Genomic DNA, 12,802 nt, shown 5'->3' on the forward strand with positions numbered 1-12,802 from the left:
CCGTCGGACATCACTAATATATGGTATGGTGCGTCAGAATATTCTCGATAAGGTTTTTAAAACAAAATATTTTAAAATCGTATTTAAAATGTGTTTAATGGTATTTTTATAATTTATTTCAATTGATGATTTAAAAATGCATTTTACCTTGATTTTACTATTTAAATTAATTTGATGTTTTAAAACAAATTTTATTACATTTTACCACTTATTGCAAATAGAGGTTTAAATTGATCTAAATAATTCTTTGGTTATTTCCTTGATTTAATTGGTAAATTTTATAATTTATATATATTGAGTTTATTTTTGTTTTTATGCCAAATTTTTTTAATACAAGTTTATTTATGATTTTATTTTATTTTATCTAATGATATCTTATTCTAATTTAAATAATGGACTTTTAAAGTGTTCCAATATAAACCTTGACTCTAAATTATCATTTGTATTTTATGTGCATCTTAATTCATTGCATTTTATTTATTTAATATTTCCTTGCTTATTTCTGACATAAATTTTATTGTGGTTTGTTTTATTCTCTTTATGACAATGTGTTACAATTTAATATTTGTTATTGAAATTAAATTTAGTTCTCATTATAAAATTTAGATCTTTAAATAATTGTATTTTATTTGTAATTTATTTAATTAATTAATCCTTGATTTTTGGGGTATAAATGTAGGGTTTTGTGAAATGTCTTAAAAGGAGAATAGTTCCAATTGAGTGTAATGGTGAGAGCTTTAAAAGTAAAATATTACTTTCCAATGCTTAATATTTATTTATTTATTTATTTATTTGTTTACTTATTTATTATTAATTGATTAAGTTTATTTTATTATTATGCTATTATTATTATTGTATATTAAATTGGGTTACTCACGGAGATGATTAACATATCACGTTTTTAAATTTGTTCCCCTAGATCCAGGCTAGTAGATGTGAACGACCAAAGCGAGCTCAACGTTTTAGTTGCTGTCGAACTCCAAGGAGTTCTTTCTTTCCTTTCCTTCCTACCTTGCACTATTTCTTTTTATACCTTGTTGTATTAAATTCCATAATTATTTGCAAACCCTTGATGCTCTGTATTCTATGTGGATGTATTTATATAATATTGTACTTGTTCCCTGTTAATTTTTGAAGTGTTGAAACTTTGTGGAAATTAAATTATAGTGAGGTGGGAGGAATAAGGAGATATTATTATAAATGTGTTTTCTGTGCAGATAATTTTGTAATAAGTCCAACCTTTAGGTGAGATATTGTCGGATTTTCCATTGGAGAATCCGATAAGGTTTCCCTAGGATCAAGACTTGTCTAGGATTCCGATAAAGAATTTTGAATGGGTCATGATAAATAAATAATAACCAACCATGTGTGGCTATACATGCTTTCCATGAATTACCTCTATTGAACATTAAAAAGCAAGATTGACAGAGGTGATTTCTAGCCCCATCCACTCTCCAAATCATTGCATTGCCTCAAATTCATTTGATCTCATTTATCATCATCGTGTTCGTTGCTTGGAAGACCTGTTATATATAAATATCAAAATATGAAAAATTGTGCATTAATTATTATTATTTTAAAATATCCAATGAGTAACTAAAATATTTAGAAAAGGGTTATTATTATAATCTTTGGACTTAAACAAATAGATAAACGATGCCAATTTGCCCATGGGGTACCTACTCTTGAAAGCCGACGGCATGTATGCCAGTAGCTGAAGACATGTTGTGCCTTTATTATCCATGAGATCTCCTAGTATTTCATCATTTCTAAATAACCACAATGTTGTCTCTGTTTTCGAAGCCAATTAATTATTCATTATTAATTCAACATATATTACTGTACATACATATTACTTTCCAAACATTAACATACACACACACACATAATTTGAAGAGAAGTTCCCCACCATAATAGTTATTATTTTGGGTAAGATCAGTTTTATAAAAATTCCAAAAAAACTTTGTTATCAGTATAGAAATTAAAAAGCTTTTCGCTTATCTGTACTTTGACAGAGAAAGCAGGGAAATAGACACAAGACCTAGTTAAAAGTTGGAGTTTTGAAGACCTAGCTAATTCTGAATGGCATTGCATGTGCATATCTTTCACTATGTGTAAGCAGGAAAAGTGATATTAGTGGAAATGAGTGGAATCTTGACCTCCGGCTTTGGTAGGAAGTTGGATGCTGTTAATTCGAGCAACACAATTATGTATATTAGAGCCTTACGAAGTCCTGTAAAACTTCTTTATAATAATACCCTATATTAGAATAACTTCCATCTAGTGCTCAAAATTAAACCAATTATAAATAAGAATAAACTCTATATTATAATAAGTAATGGTTTTTTTAATATTCGGTATATATTTTATAAAAAATATATGATACATTATATTAAAAGTTTAAAATAGCATAAAACATTAAATTTGTTTAGGACGATAACTTATTCTTTAACATTATTACAACATCTATAAATTTTTGGATATCGAAGAACTCAGCGATATAGACATCTTTTTGTCGAAGCCAAAATATTTTTAACTATAACTTCACTAAGTTATAACCTTTTTCTAATTATAAAATTAGTTTGATTCTAATAATGTGATTATAAAAAAGGTTTTACTGTAATATTTAGTTATGCAAACATAGCTAGAGAGGTTGATTCAATGGTTTGTCCTTCACACCCATAGGAGATGCTGGCTTCTGAGTCAAGGAAATTCTGGGACTATGTCTAGCACACACCATGGAGTTCAAGAGATTGCTCTAAAAAACAAACAAGAAAAGGCAAAGAAAGGAACACAAGTTAGGAAGATCACGTAGTTAATTAGCATATATATATTTTAGAAGACTGAAATTAAAAGAAGCATATCGCTCAGAACAGATTACTAGAATCGTTGTGGCAGAGTATTAAAAAGTTTTATGATTATTCCTATTTACTTTTGGACCAACACACAAGAAAAAGGGGGGGAAAAAAAAAACGTTTTTCAGTTTGAGTTTAAAAGCTAGTTTGAAAGAGAGAGAGAGAGAGAGAGAGACCGAAGTGTTGGCCGTGGATGGCACTATGAAGAATGGAGGTATTGTCATCTCTGATGCGCTGGATATGCATATCGCATTGGCGGCTTCGGACTTCAAAAGCCAAATACTTGACCATTTCTGTCATACCAGCAGCTCTAAACATTGGAGTTTCTCCTAAACCATTTCTGGCCTCAAGCTGCTCTGGAGAGAATAAAGAAGGAAAATGAAAGAATAAAGAAGGAAAAAGAAGGAAATGAGAGAATTAAAAGATGTGTATTTTAATGAATCTAGCTTTCTATCCAAATTTGTTAAAAAAGAAAAAAAAAATTAATGAAGCTTTTTAATATTCTAAAATTAACCTTATTTGTTTTAAAAAAATAGATTGAGATATTTTGTACGTAGGATATTTTTGTAAAAAACATAAATTGTATTAATTATTTTTCCTTTTCCTTTCTATTTCATTTAACAACAATTATTATAAACATTTTTTTTTTTACTTTCGTTGCCTTTACATATCAGATCTTGGAGGTGTAAAATTTGCTCTTCTTGTAACGAAATTCTTTGTCTACTATTCATTGAGAGTTGCCTACTGCGTATTTGATATAAGGCTTCAATATGGATTAATAGAATATACTGTTTGTTTTATGGAATATTGTTACAGTAATACCTTCCCCAGAAGCACCGAGGAACTTGATGAAACTGGCTCAACGGATGATAAGAACATTTTGTGTTAATATGAGCACAACCAGTAACCAATCATGGACTACTTTATCTGATTGCCCTGAAGACACAGTCAGGATAACCACCAGAAAAGTCACAGAGCCTGGACAGCCGAATGGGGTCACTCTCCGTGCTGTTTCTACTACTGGCTGCCATATTCTAACTACCAGGTTTTTGACCTCTTAAGAGATGAACGCCGACGATCCCAGGTTGGTCATTGACTCATATATATCTATTTGTGAATGATCCAGTACTCCTTTTTGCATACAAACTGTGCAATTTATATTCATTTATCTTGCATTGTGCAGCTGGATGTCCTTTCAAACGGTAATTCTTTGCATGAAGTGGCTCACATTGCCAATGGCTCTCATCCTGGAAATTGCATATCTCTTCTTCGCATCAATGTGAGCCTTTTTTGAACTGTTTTTATTACGTTTTTTTGCAAACTTTAACCTCAACCATTCTTTAAGCATTGATTTGTAACTAAGTATATAATATAAGTGTTTAAAGGTTACAGATATAACAATAAGATTGAAATTCATGTTTATCTTTCTGCGTTTTATATGTTAGTTTATAATAATGCCAGAGAGTTCTTTCCATTGACATGCAGGTGGCCAGCAACTCATCTCAGCATGTAGAGTTGATGCTACAGGAGAGTTGATGCTACGATGGCAGCTCAGTCCCATCATCGGAAGATGGCACAGGATCTGCCGCTACTGTCAGCTCAAGTTGTCTGCTCACTGTGGGACTCCAAGACCTTGGAAGCACAATCCCATCAGCCAAGCTCAACCTGTCCAGTGTGAATGCAATCAACAATCATCTGTACAATACAGTGCAGCAGATAATCAGTGCCCTGGGTAGCACCAGCACTACTTGCATTGATAATGGCAGTGTTGGAGGCTCTTGCACTGACCCCAACAGTGATTCTCCTCCTCCTCCTCCTCCTCCAAAGTAATCGCTTGGAATTTTGCATTTCTAAATCCTTGAGAATCCTGAAGTAGAGCTTTCAATGTGTTTGGCCTGGTGAAGTTTTCCTCTGCATTTCACACACTCCGTCGGATCACAGCAAGCAAAACAAAATCATAATAATGTAGTGGTAAAGCTAACAAAATCATAATACTGTAGTGGTAAAGCTTGCCCACCAGAAACAGAGAAATAGACTAAGTCGATAGATGTACTAATCAGTGTGCTCTTATTAATTGATGAAATTCAAAACTACTTCCTTGTTGGATTCCAAGCATATTATTCTTCCTCTACGCATATTATTCTTCTTCTAAAAACATTATACAAATAGAGAATAGTCAATGACAGTTCAATAGTGTTTGTTAATTTTTTCTGCTAGTAGGAAAGGGAGATAGGTCATCGTGAGAAAGTACAAAACTTCGCTGAAAATAAGCAAATTAAAATGGGTTCTCACAAAAATTTGTAAGATAAAAGTTTCAAAATATATTCACAAAACAAAACTACAACAGAAACTGTCAAATAATATAAGGAAAATTATATAGAATTGTGGAGTCAGAGCAATGACACCATATATCTCTAAAGGAAAATTATATAGAATTGTGGAGTCAGAGCAATGACACCATGTATCTCTAACCTTCTCTATTATTCTTTCTAGCAGCCTCTTTCACATTACTTAGTCTTGAAGGATTGTAATTTATGTATGTTAATTGTAAAATCAATAATGTAGTCTTGTAATTAAAGGATGAAATCTTTCTTTTATCACTTTATGTTTTTGACTCGAAGATCAAAAAATTGTAGGAAGCTCAATAAAATGCAGAGTAATTCAACATTGCTCTGTTTGTGTGGCTGGTTGAAAAATATTCAAATGACAAGCAAAAATAAACTGACCATAAGTTCAATTGAAAACAGATATCAGGCTTTAGTGTATTATTTTTATACTAGTAATATTAAGTGTTCTTCTACCAGAAGATTTGATCAAAACAAAAAAATTACCCCTTCAAACGTATCTTATCAAAAGAGCAATAATAATATGGTACAAAAGTACAAGGCTGTTAAATATCAACAGAATGAGCCATTTCCCATAAATTAATTACGTCTTATTTGTATAGATTCAAAAGGAAAAGATAGTGTTAATAATTAAGAAAGAGAATATTATAAAAATGATTTACCTAATTGTTTGATTGGGTTTCGATTCTCTTGGAATTGATGCGACTCGTCTTGGTATCCATTGGGTTGACCACCACATTCACTAAATCGTATTTTAATTTTACTTGTAGTACCCCACATAATTTACCACTCCAACCCAAACTTTTTTATCTCCCAATCGACGGCTCCCTTTATAGACACAAGGAACGAAGCCTCGGTGACATTGCTACAAACAGAGGACCATTCTTCCCCAAAAACATCTTTGAAATCGATATGCACGTTCCGTATGAAGACGTGATCGCGATCCGTTTCACATCGAGAAATATACAGCCGATCCCCTGTCAATGGTGTCTGATCGTAACCATGAAGACGGTCATCGCTCTTCATGTTGGTTTTGAAATTGAATTCAAATAACATGTGAATATTAGGCCAAGATCCATTCAACACAAAAACAACGGCAAAAACAAATCTGAAATGGGGATCATGAATATGAAACCAATTAGGAGGAAGCCGGAGATAGAGTGAGTTCCCATCATCAGTTTGATGACTGAACCACTCTGGGATTTTATTTCCTGGATACACCGCTTTAAGCCATGCAGTATCCTGTACAACATGGATGACAAATTTATCAAGTCACTGAAAAAATCACCATCCAGTTCATATATTATTAGAGCATATATAACATGCAAATTTCAAACAAACCTGGGCAAAAGAAATAGTACAGCTTAAACGACAAAAAATTATGCTGTTTTGCGTGTGCTCATCCAATTTCGGACATTTTTTAGAAAGATAATGCCCTTCCATCTGACAACCTCTTATATCCAACCATTAAAGATGTTACGTAATTAGAACAAAAAACAATAGCAATAAAATAAAACAAAGCACACACAGATTTACGTGGAAAATCCGTGTTGGAAAAAACCACAGGCAAAGATAAACAAACTTTTTAGTAATGAAGATTGGTACAAAAAAAGTGAGCAAATAGAACTGCAAAACTCCCTGCATACTAGAAAAAAAAACTCCCAAAAAAAAATATATATATATATATTGTACGGACGTAATAAACTCAAAAATTGAAACGGTCCATACCGCGAGGCAGCCAATGAGCCCATTTTTTCTCTCAAAATAAATTCACCAAATGAGTCGCACCGCAAGCTTTTCGGGTCGAATCAACAAAAATTCAAGTCAGCAACTCTACAGAAGAGATGAACTCATACAATCATCCGAGATTTCTGGAAGCTTTTCCAGGTTTGGGCAATCCTCAAGTAACACCCTTTCTGGAACACTCATTATCCGAATGCTTTCTGGCAGAGTTTTAACTGCTGTCCCATCCAAATCCAATTGAGTTATACCCATCGAACTCAATATATTTTGCATTAAATCTTCCAGATTTCTGCTTTCATTCAAATATAAAGTTTGGAGATTCGATGGAAGATTTTCCATGCCATCTTTCAGATTCTCACAATGAATTAAATTTAAATATTCAAGATCCAAAAGACACCTAAATGATGAGGGCAATGCTTCTATTGCTGTCCATGAGAGTGATAACACTACTATATTCAATGGAAGATTTTCTAAGCCATCTTTCAGATTCTCACAGCAACCCAAATCTAGATGCTCAAGCTTGCTGAGATTCTTAACCCCTGAAGGAACTTGAACCAAACTTGTACAACCTTCAAGATTTATCCATCGAAGATTTGTAGCCGCACACACATTTAGTAATTGAATAAGTTTCACTCTCGTACAACCACGTATATCCAACTATTCAAGAGATGAACTCTTAGAATCATCCAAGATTTCTTGAAGCTTTTCCAGGTTTGGGCAATCATTAAGAGTTAGCCTTTTCAGACTACTCATCTTCCAAATGATTTCTGGTATTGATTTCAATCTCGTACAAGCACTCATATCCAACTCTTCGAGAGATGAGCTCATACAATCATCCGAGATTTCTTGAAGCTTTTCCAGGTTTGGGCAATCACTAAGAGTCAGACTTATCAGACTACTCATCTTCCAAATGCTTTTCGGTATTGATTTCAATCTCGTACAATCACTTATATCCAACTTTTCAAGAGATGAACTCATACAATCATCCGAGATTTCATGAAGCTTTTCCAAGTTTGGGCAACCATTAAGAGTCAACATTTTCAAACTACTCATCTTCCAAATGCTTTCCGATATTGATTTCAATCTCGTACAACCACTTATACCCAATTGTTTAAGAGACGAACTCTTCAATCTCGTACAACCACTAATATCCAACTCTTCAAGAGATGAACTTTTACAATCATCTGAGATTTCTTGAAGCTTTTCCAGGTTTGGGCAATCATTAAGATCTAGATATTTCAAACATTTGAGCTTCCAAATGCTTTCAGGCCGAGTTTTAATTCCTGTCCCATCCAACTGTAATTCAATTATATCCATCGAACTCGAAATATTTTGTATATCTTCCAAATTTCTGCATTTATTCAAATATAAAGTTTGAAGACTCAATGGATGATTTTATATGCCATCTTTCAGATTCTTACTATAACACCCTGTCCCGAAGTACATCAGAAATTTCTAAAATTTGACCAAGGTTGACCGGGTTTGATCGTCGTTGACCGAGAAGGGACCAAATGTTGACTTTTTGCTCCTGATGGAATTTCACATTGATCGAGGTACCATTAAAAAGTGCACATTGTCATGAGTCCATAGACTAGTAGCACGTTGAAAACGGAGCTACAGATTGAAAGTTATGAGCAAAACAAGTTGAGGTCCAAACTGTCCAAGGGGTGTCGGAGTTGACTTTTTGTTCATGCAAAGTTGAGCTTTGACTCATGCATGGTTGTAAAGTACTCGTCGATACGAGTTCATAAACTAGCGGTCCATCCGCTTTGGGCATGTAGTTTAAAAGTTATAGACATGCAAAGTTTTTCAATTACCGTAATATTTTAATATATTTTGACTTGAGTGAACAGTGTGTGCCAATTGTCGTGTTTTTAGCCAATCCCATGAGTGAACAGTGTCACCCATGGGTGGCTTTTATTTTGTCCAAAACATGTGAGCCAAGGGGAGGGGAGAGAGAGAGAGAGAGAGAGAGAGAGGGGAGGAGAGAAGCCACCACCACCGGCCACCACCGTTGACCGTCGTCTGATCACTTTTAAGCCACATGCGCCACCCTAGCTTGAAGCCCACCTGAAAATCGGCCGGCCAGCCACAAATCACGGCCAACCGACCGCCGATGCGCCCAGATCGATACTTTTTCCGGCGGCGGCACCGATTGCTTTAAACCCAGATTTCTCCCTATTCCAGCCTCTGTTTGCCTCACCGTAGGTCTCATCCGTTCACCCATCCTCCGATCTACCTTCCCACCAAAAATCACGACCAGTGGCCACCGACGTTGATGGGTTCCGGTGACCACGGCGGCTCATCGGGAAATCGTCTTTCCGACACGTTTCCAGTTGCACTGCCCATCCTTTCCCACTAATTTCGACCCTCTGAACCCAAATCCAGTGTCCACTTTCCTCAATTCTTAACGGATTGTGAGAATTGAGGGTCTAAAATCTGAGGGCTTTTCGGCGAGATTCCAGCCACCTCAGGTCCAATCTCCGGGAAGTAAGACCAGATTCGTAATCTTCATTTCACAAGCTTCGATTCAGTATATTACTCTTAAATTTTGGTTGTCATTTGTGTTAGCTCCCCTAGATACCGGGTATTATTTATCCAAATAAAATATTAATTTATTTGACCCTGTGTAATATTGATATTTTAGGTGCACGTGTGGATAGTGGATTTGATCTTGTGGAGGATCTTATTGATACGCGTGCTCTCGAGGTGAGTGACCCACCTTCAAAATTATTTTGGGTGATTAATTATATATTTTGTGTTAATTGATTATTTGGAAATTATGTTTTATGTGTTAGTGATTTAATAAAATTACTCTTTAATTTTATATTGTTAATTTATGATAATTTCAATGTGTGTTTTGGCGCCAAAAAATATATTTGTGAATTAAAGGAATTGTGGTTTTAATTCCTTTAATTTATTGTTATGTTTATTATAGATTTATTGTGCATAATTATATGATTTTAATACTTATGAAATTATGTGATTTAATATTACTTTGGTATGGATTGATTGTATGGATTTGAAGGAAATTATTTATTTTAAATTTATTATATATTGAGGAATTGTGGAATTTAATTATTTATGAAGTTTATGTGGGTTTAAAGGATTTGTTGATTTAAATTAATTTTTGAAAATTTGAGAAAGATATGGGTTTGAATTATTATGTTTAAAAATATTTATACGTTGGAATATTAAAGATTTGACTTTATGCCATTGGGAAAATTCGTATATTTGAACTGATGAACTTAAGAGTTGATGGATTTGAAATTTATGGAATTTATGCAATGGATTTATGATGATGATTTTAAAAAGAAATGTGAAAAATTTATGGGTTTAAATGAATAAGATAAACCCGGTGGTATTTTATACAAATATTGATTTTATGATTAACTAGTTTTTAGATGTATCACACACGTACTGGTGTTCTGCATATGTGGATATGATTAGTGCGCACATGGATATGATTAGCGAGCAGGTGGGTGTGAGTAGCGTGCAGGTGATTTATGGGTTGTCCTGTGGTTGCCATCGGACCGAGGGTCGGCAAGTTGATATCGGCCGTAGCCACCCCCGTCCATGGCCAGGATACCTGTTTGCAGCGGCGCGGTGGGACGCCACGCGACCTTATGCCGGTTTCTCTCTTTAACCTCCTGTCTGGCGGTGCTCGAGACGCTGGGTACCGTTGCCGCCACTGGTATATAGTGTATGCATCAAATGATTTTCACAACATGATTTTTAAATATGAAATATTTTAAAAATCTGTTTTAATAAAAATGTATTCAACAGTGTTTTATTAATTATTTAAATTTAAAGGTTACGTAATTTTTTTTTAATAAAAATGCTTTTACGAATTTATTATTCAAATTGCTTTGGTATTTTGAAATCAATTCTAATATATTATATTTTCTTTCATTTTATTATATTCTTAACATTTATTTTAAATGGGTGTTTTATTTTGATTAAGTTATTCCTTTACTTAATTGTTCAATTAATTGAGTTATTCTAATTATTTGATTATTTTCTGAATTGTCTTAATATGAGTTCATTGATATCTTTGTGTTATTTGTTGATGATATGTTATTAATCTTTGGTAATTGTTATAAAAGATTATTTTCATTTCTATTATTATTTTTATTCCAATTTTGGATTCTTAATTTGTTGTGTTTTATTTGTAAATTATTTGATTAATTATTCTCTAAATCTTGGGGCATAAAACATCGGGTTTTGTGAAAACATTTTAAAAAGAGAACATTTCCAACTGAGTGACCGTGAGGGTTTTGAGAGAAAAATTATTTTCAACCATTATTACTAAACCATTCATGTATTTATTTATTTAATAATTATCTATTCATTTACTTATTACTAAATTACTTAATTATTAGTAGTTAGTAGACTGGGTCGCTCACTGAGATGATTAGCATCTCATGTTTTCAAATTTCGTTCCCTTAGGCTCAGGTGGTAGACATTGTTCGATCAGGGTGAGCTCGACAATTTGATCATTCCTGGAACTTCGAGAAGTCTTCTGTTCTTCATTTCTCATTATGAAATTTTCTTTCTACTCTGTTGTATTAATTATCATACTTAGAACTTTATTAACGCTCTGTATACTATGTTGGATGTATTATTTAATTGATTATGCATTGATTTTCTGTTATTCATTTGAATTCCTGCAAATTTGTGAAATTAAATTGTAATAAGGTGAGAGGAATAAGGTGGTGTGTATAGGAGTATATTTTCAGTGCAGGGAAATTATGGTAAGTCCAACCTTTAGGGGAAGTTCTGCCTGATTTTCCATTGGAGGGTCCGGTAGGGTTTCACTGGGATCAGGGCTTGTCTAGGATTTTGGTGAGAGATCTTGGACGGATCCTGACACTTACAATACCCCAAATTTAAATATTCAAGATTCGGAAGACGCCCAAATGATGAGGGCAATGCTTCTATTGCCGTCCCATACAATGATAACATCCTTATATTCAATGGAAGATTTTCTAAACCATCTTTCAAATTCTCACACCGACCCAAATCTAGATGCTAAAGCTTTTTCAGATTCTTAAACCCTGAAAGAACTTGAACCAAACTAGTACAACCTTCAATATTTATCCATTGAAGATTTATAGCCCCACATAAATTTCGTATTTGGATAAGGCCCTCACAGTTTCCAAGATCGATTTTCATTAAATTCCTAATGGGCTGTCATAGACCAAGAAATAAAAAAATCATTAATTAAATCCTACTGCATATATAATACTATATTTATACGCATTAATTTTCATCAAAATATTCTGATGTTTATAAAGTGGGGATGCATGTCCCACTAGGTAGTATAATTCAAGGTTACATGTTCACCACGTGCATCCACATTTTATTAGACATAGAATATCTGACTTAGTCATACTTATATATATATATATATATACACACACATATACATAAATTAATTAAGCTAGGGATAGTATACCTCGTCTTCACTCTAGGGTAACTCCACAAGTTGGCTCCCACGCATAACAAGTTCAACAAGATTTACTGGATTAAAATTTGATGGCAAATATTTTAAAGGGTATAAATCCCACTGAAAATATCTTAGCTCATCGGAAACATATTCAATACTTTTAGAAGGAAGATACATTTTATTGTAAGGAGTTCATCCTAATTTCTCCCTTAATTTGACTTCAAATGCTAATTGATCATTAAAACATCTAAGAAACCATAGATGGTCCATGTTTGAGAATGCTTTAGGCCTCACTTTAACATCCTTTTGAAGTTCAGACAGGTCCAATGACATGCCTTCCATTTTACTGCTTCTTGAAAATCAAACCAACATGATAGATTAATTATCAGGATACAATATATATATATATA

The 12,802-nt window shown here is 33.5% G+C and overlaps 1 protein-coding gene across 1 annotated transcript; it reads right to left on the reverse strand.

Moving 5' to 3' along the window:
* Window positions 1–7,600: 7,600 nt before the first annotated feature.
* LOC132803972 (disease resistance protein TAO1-like) lies at window positions 7,601–8,260 on the reverse strand. Its single transcript, XM_060817841.1, has one exon. The coding sequence runs from the start codon at window positions 8,258–8,260 to the stop codon at window positions 7,601–7,603; it is 660 nt and encodes a 219-aa protein (XP_060673824.1).
* Window positions 8,261–12,802: the final 4,542 nt, after the last annotated feature.

Source organism: Ziziphus jujuba, chromosome 6, assembly GCF_031755915.1.
Source record: "Ziziphus jujuba cultivar Dongzao chromosome 6, ASM3175591v1".
Taxonomy (NCBI): Eukaryota; Viridiplantae; Streptophyta; class Magnoliopsida; order Rosales; family Rhamnaceae; genus Ziziphus; species Ziziphus jujuba.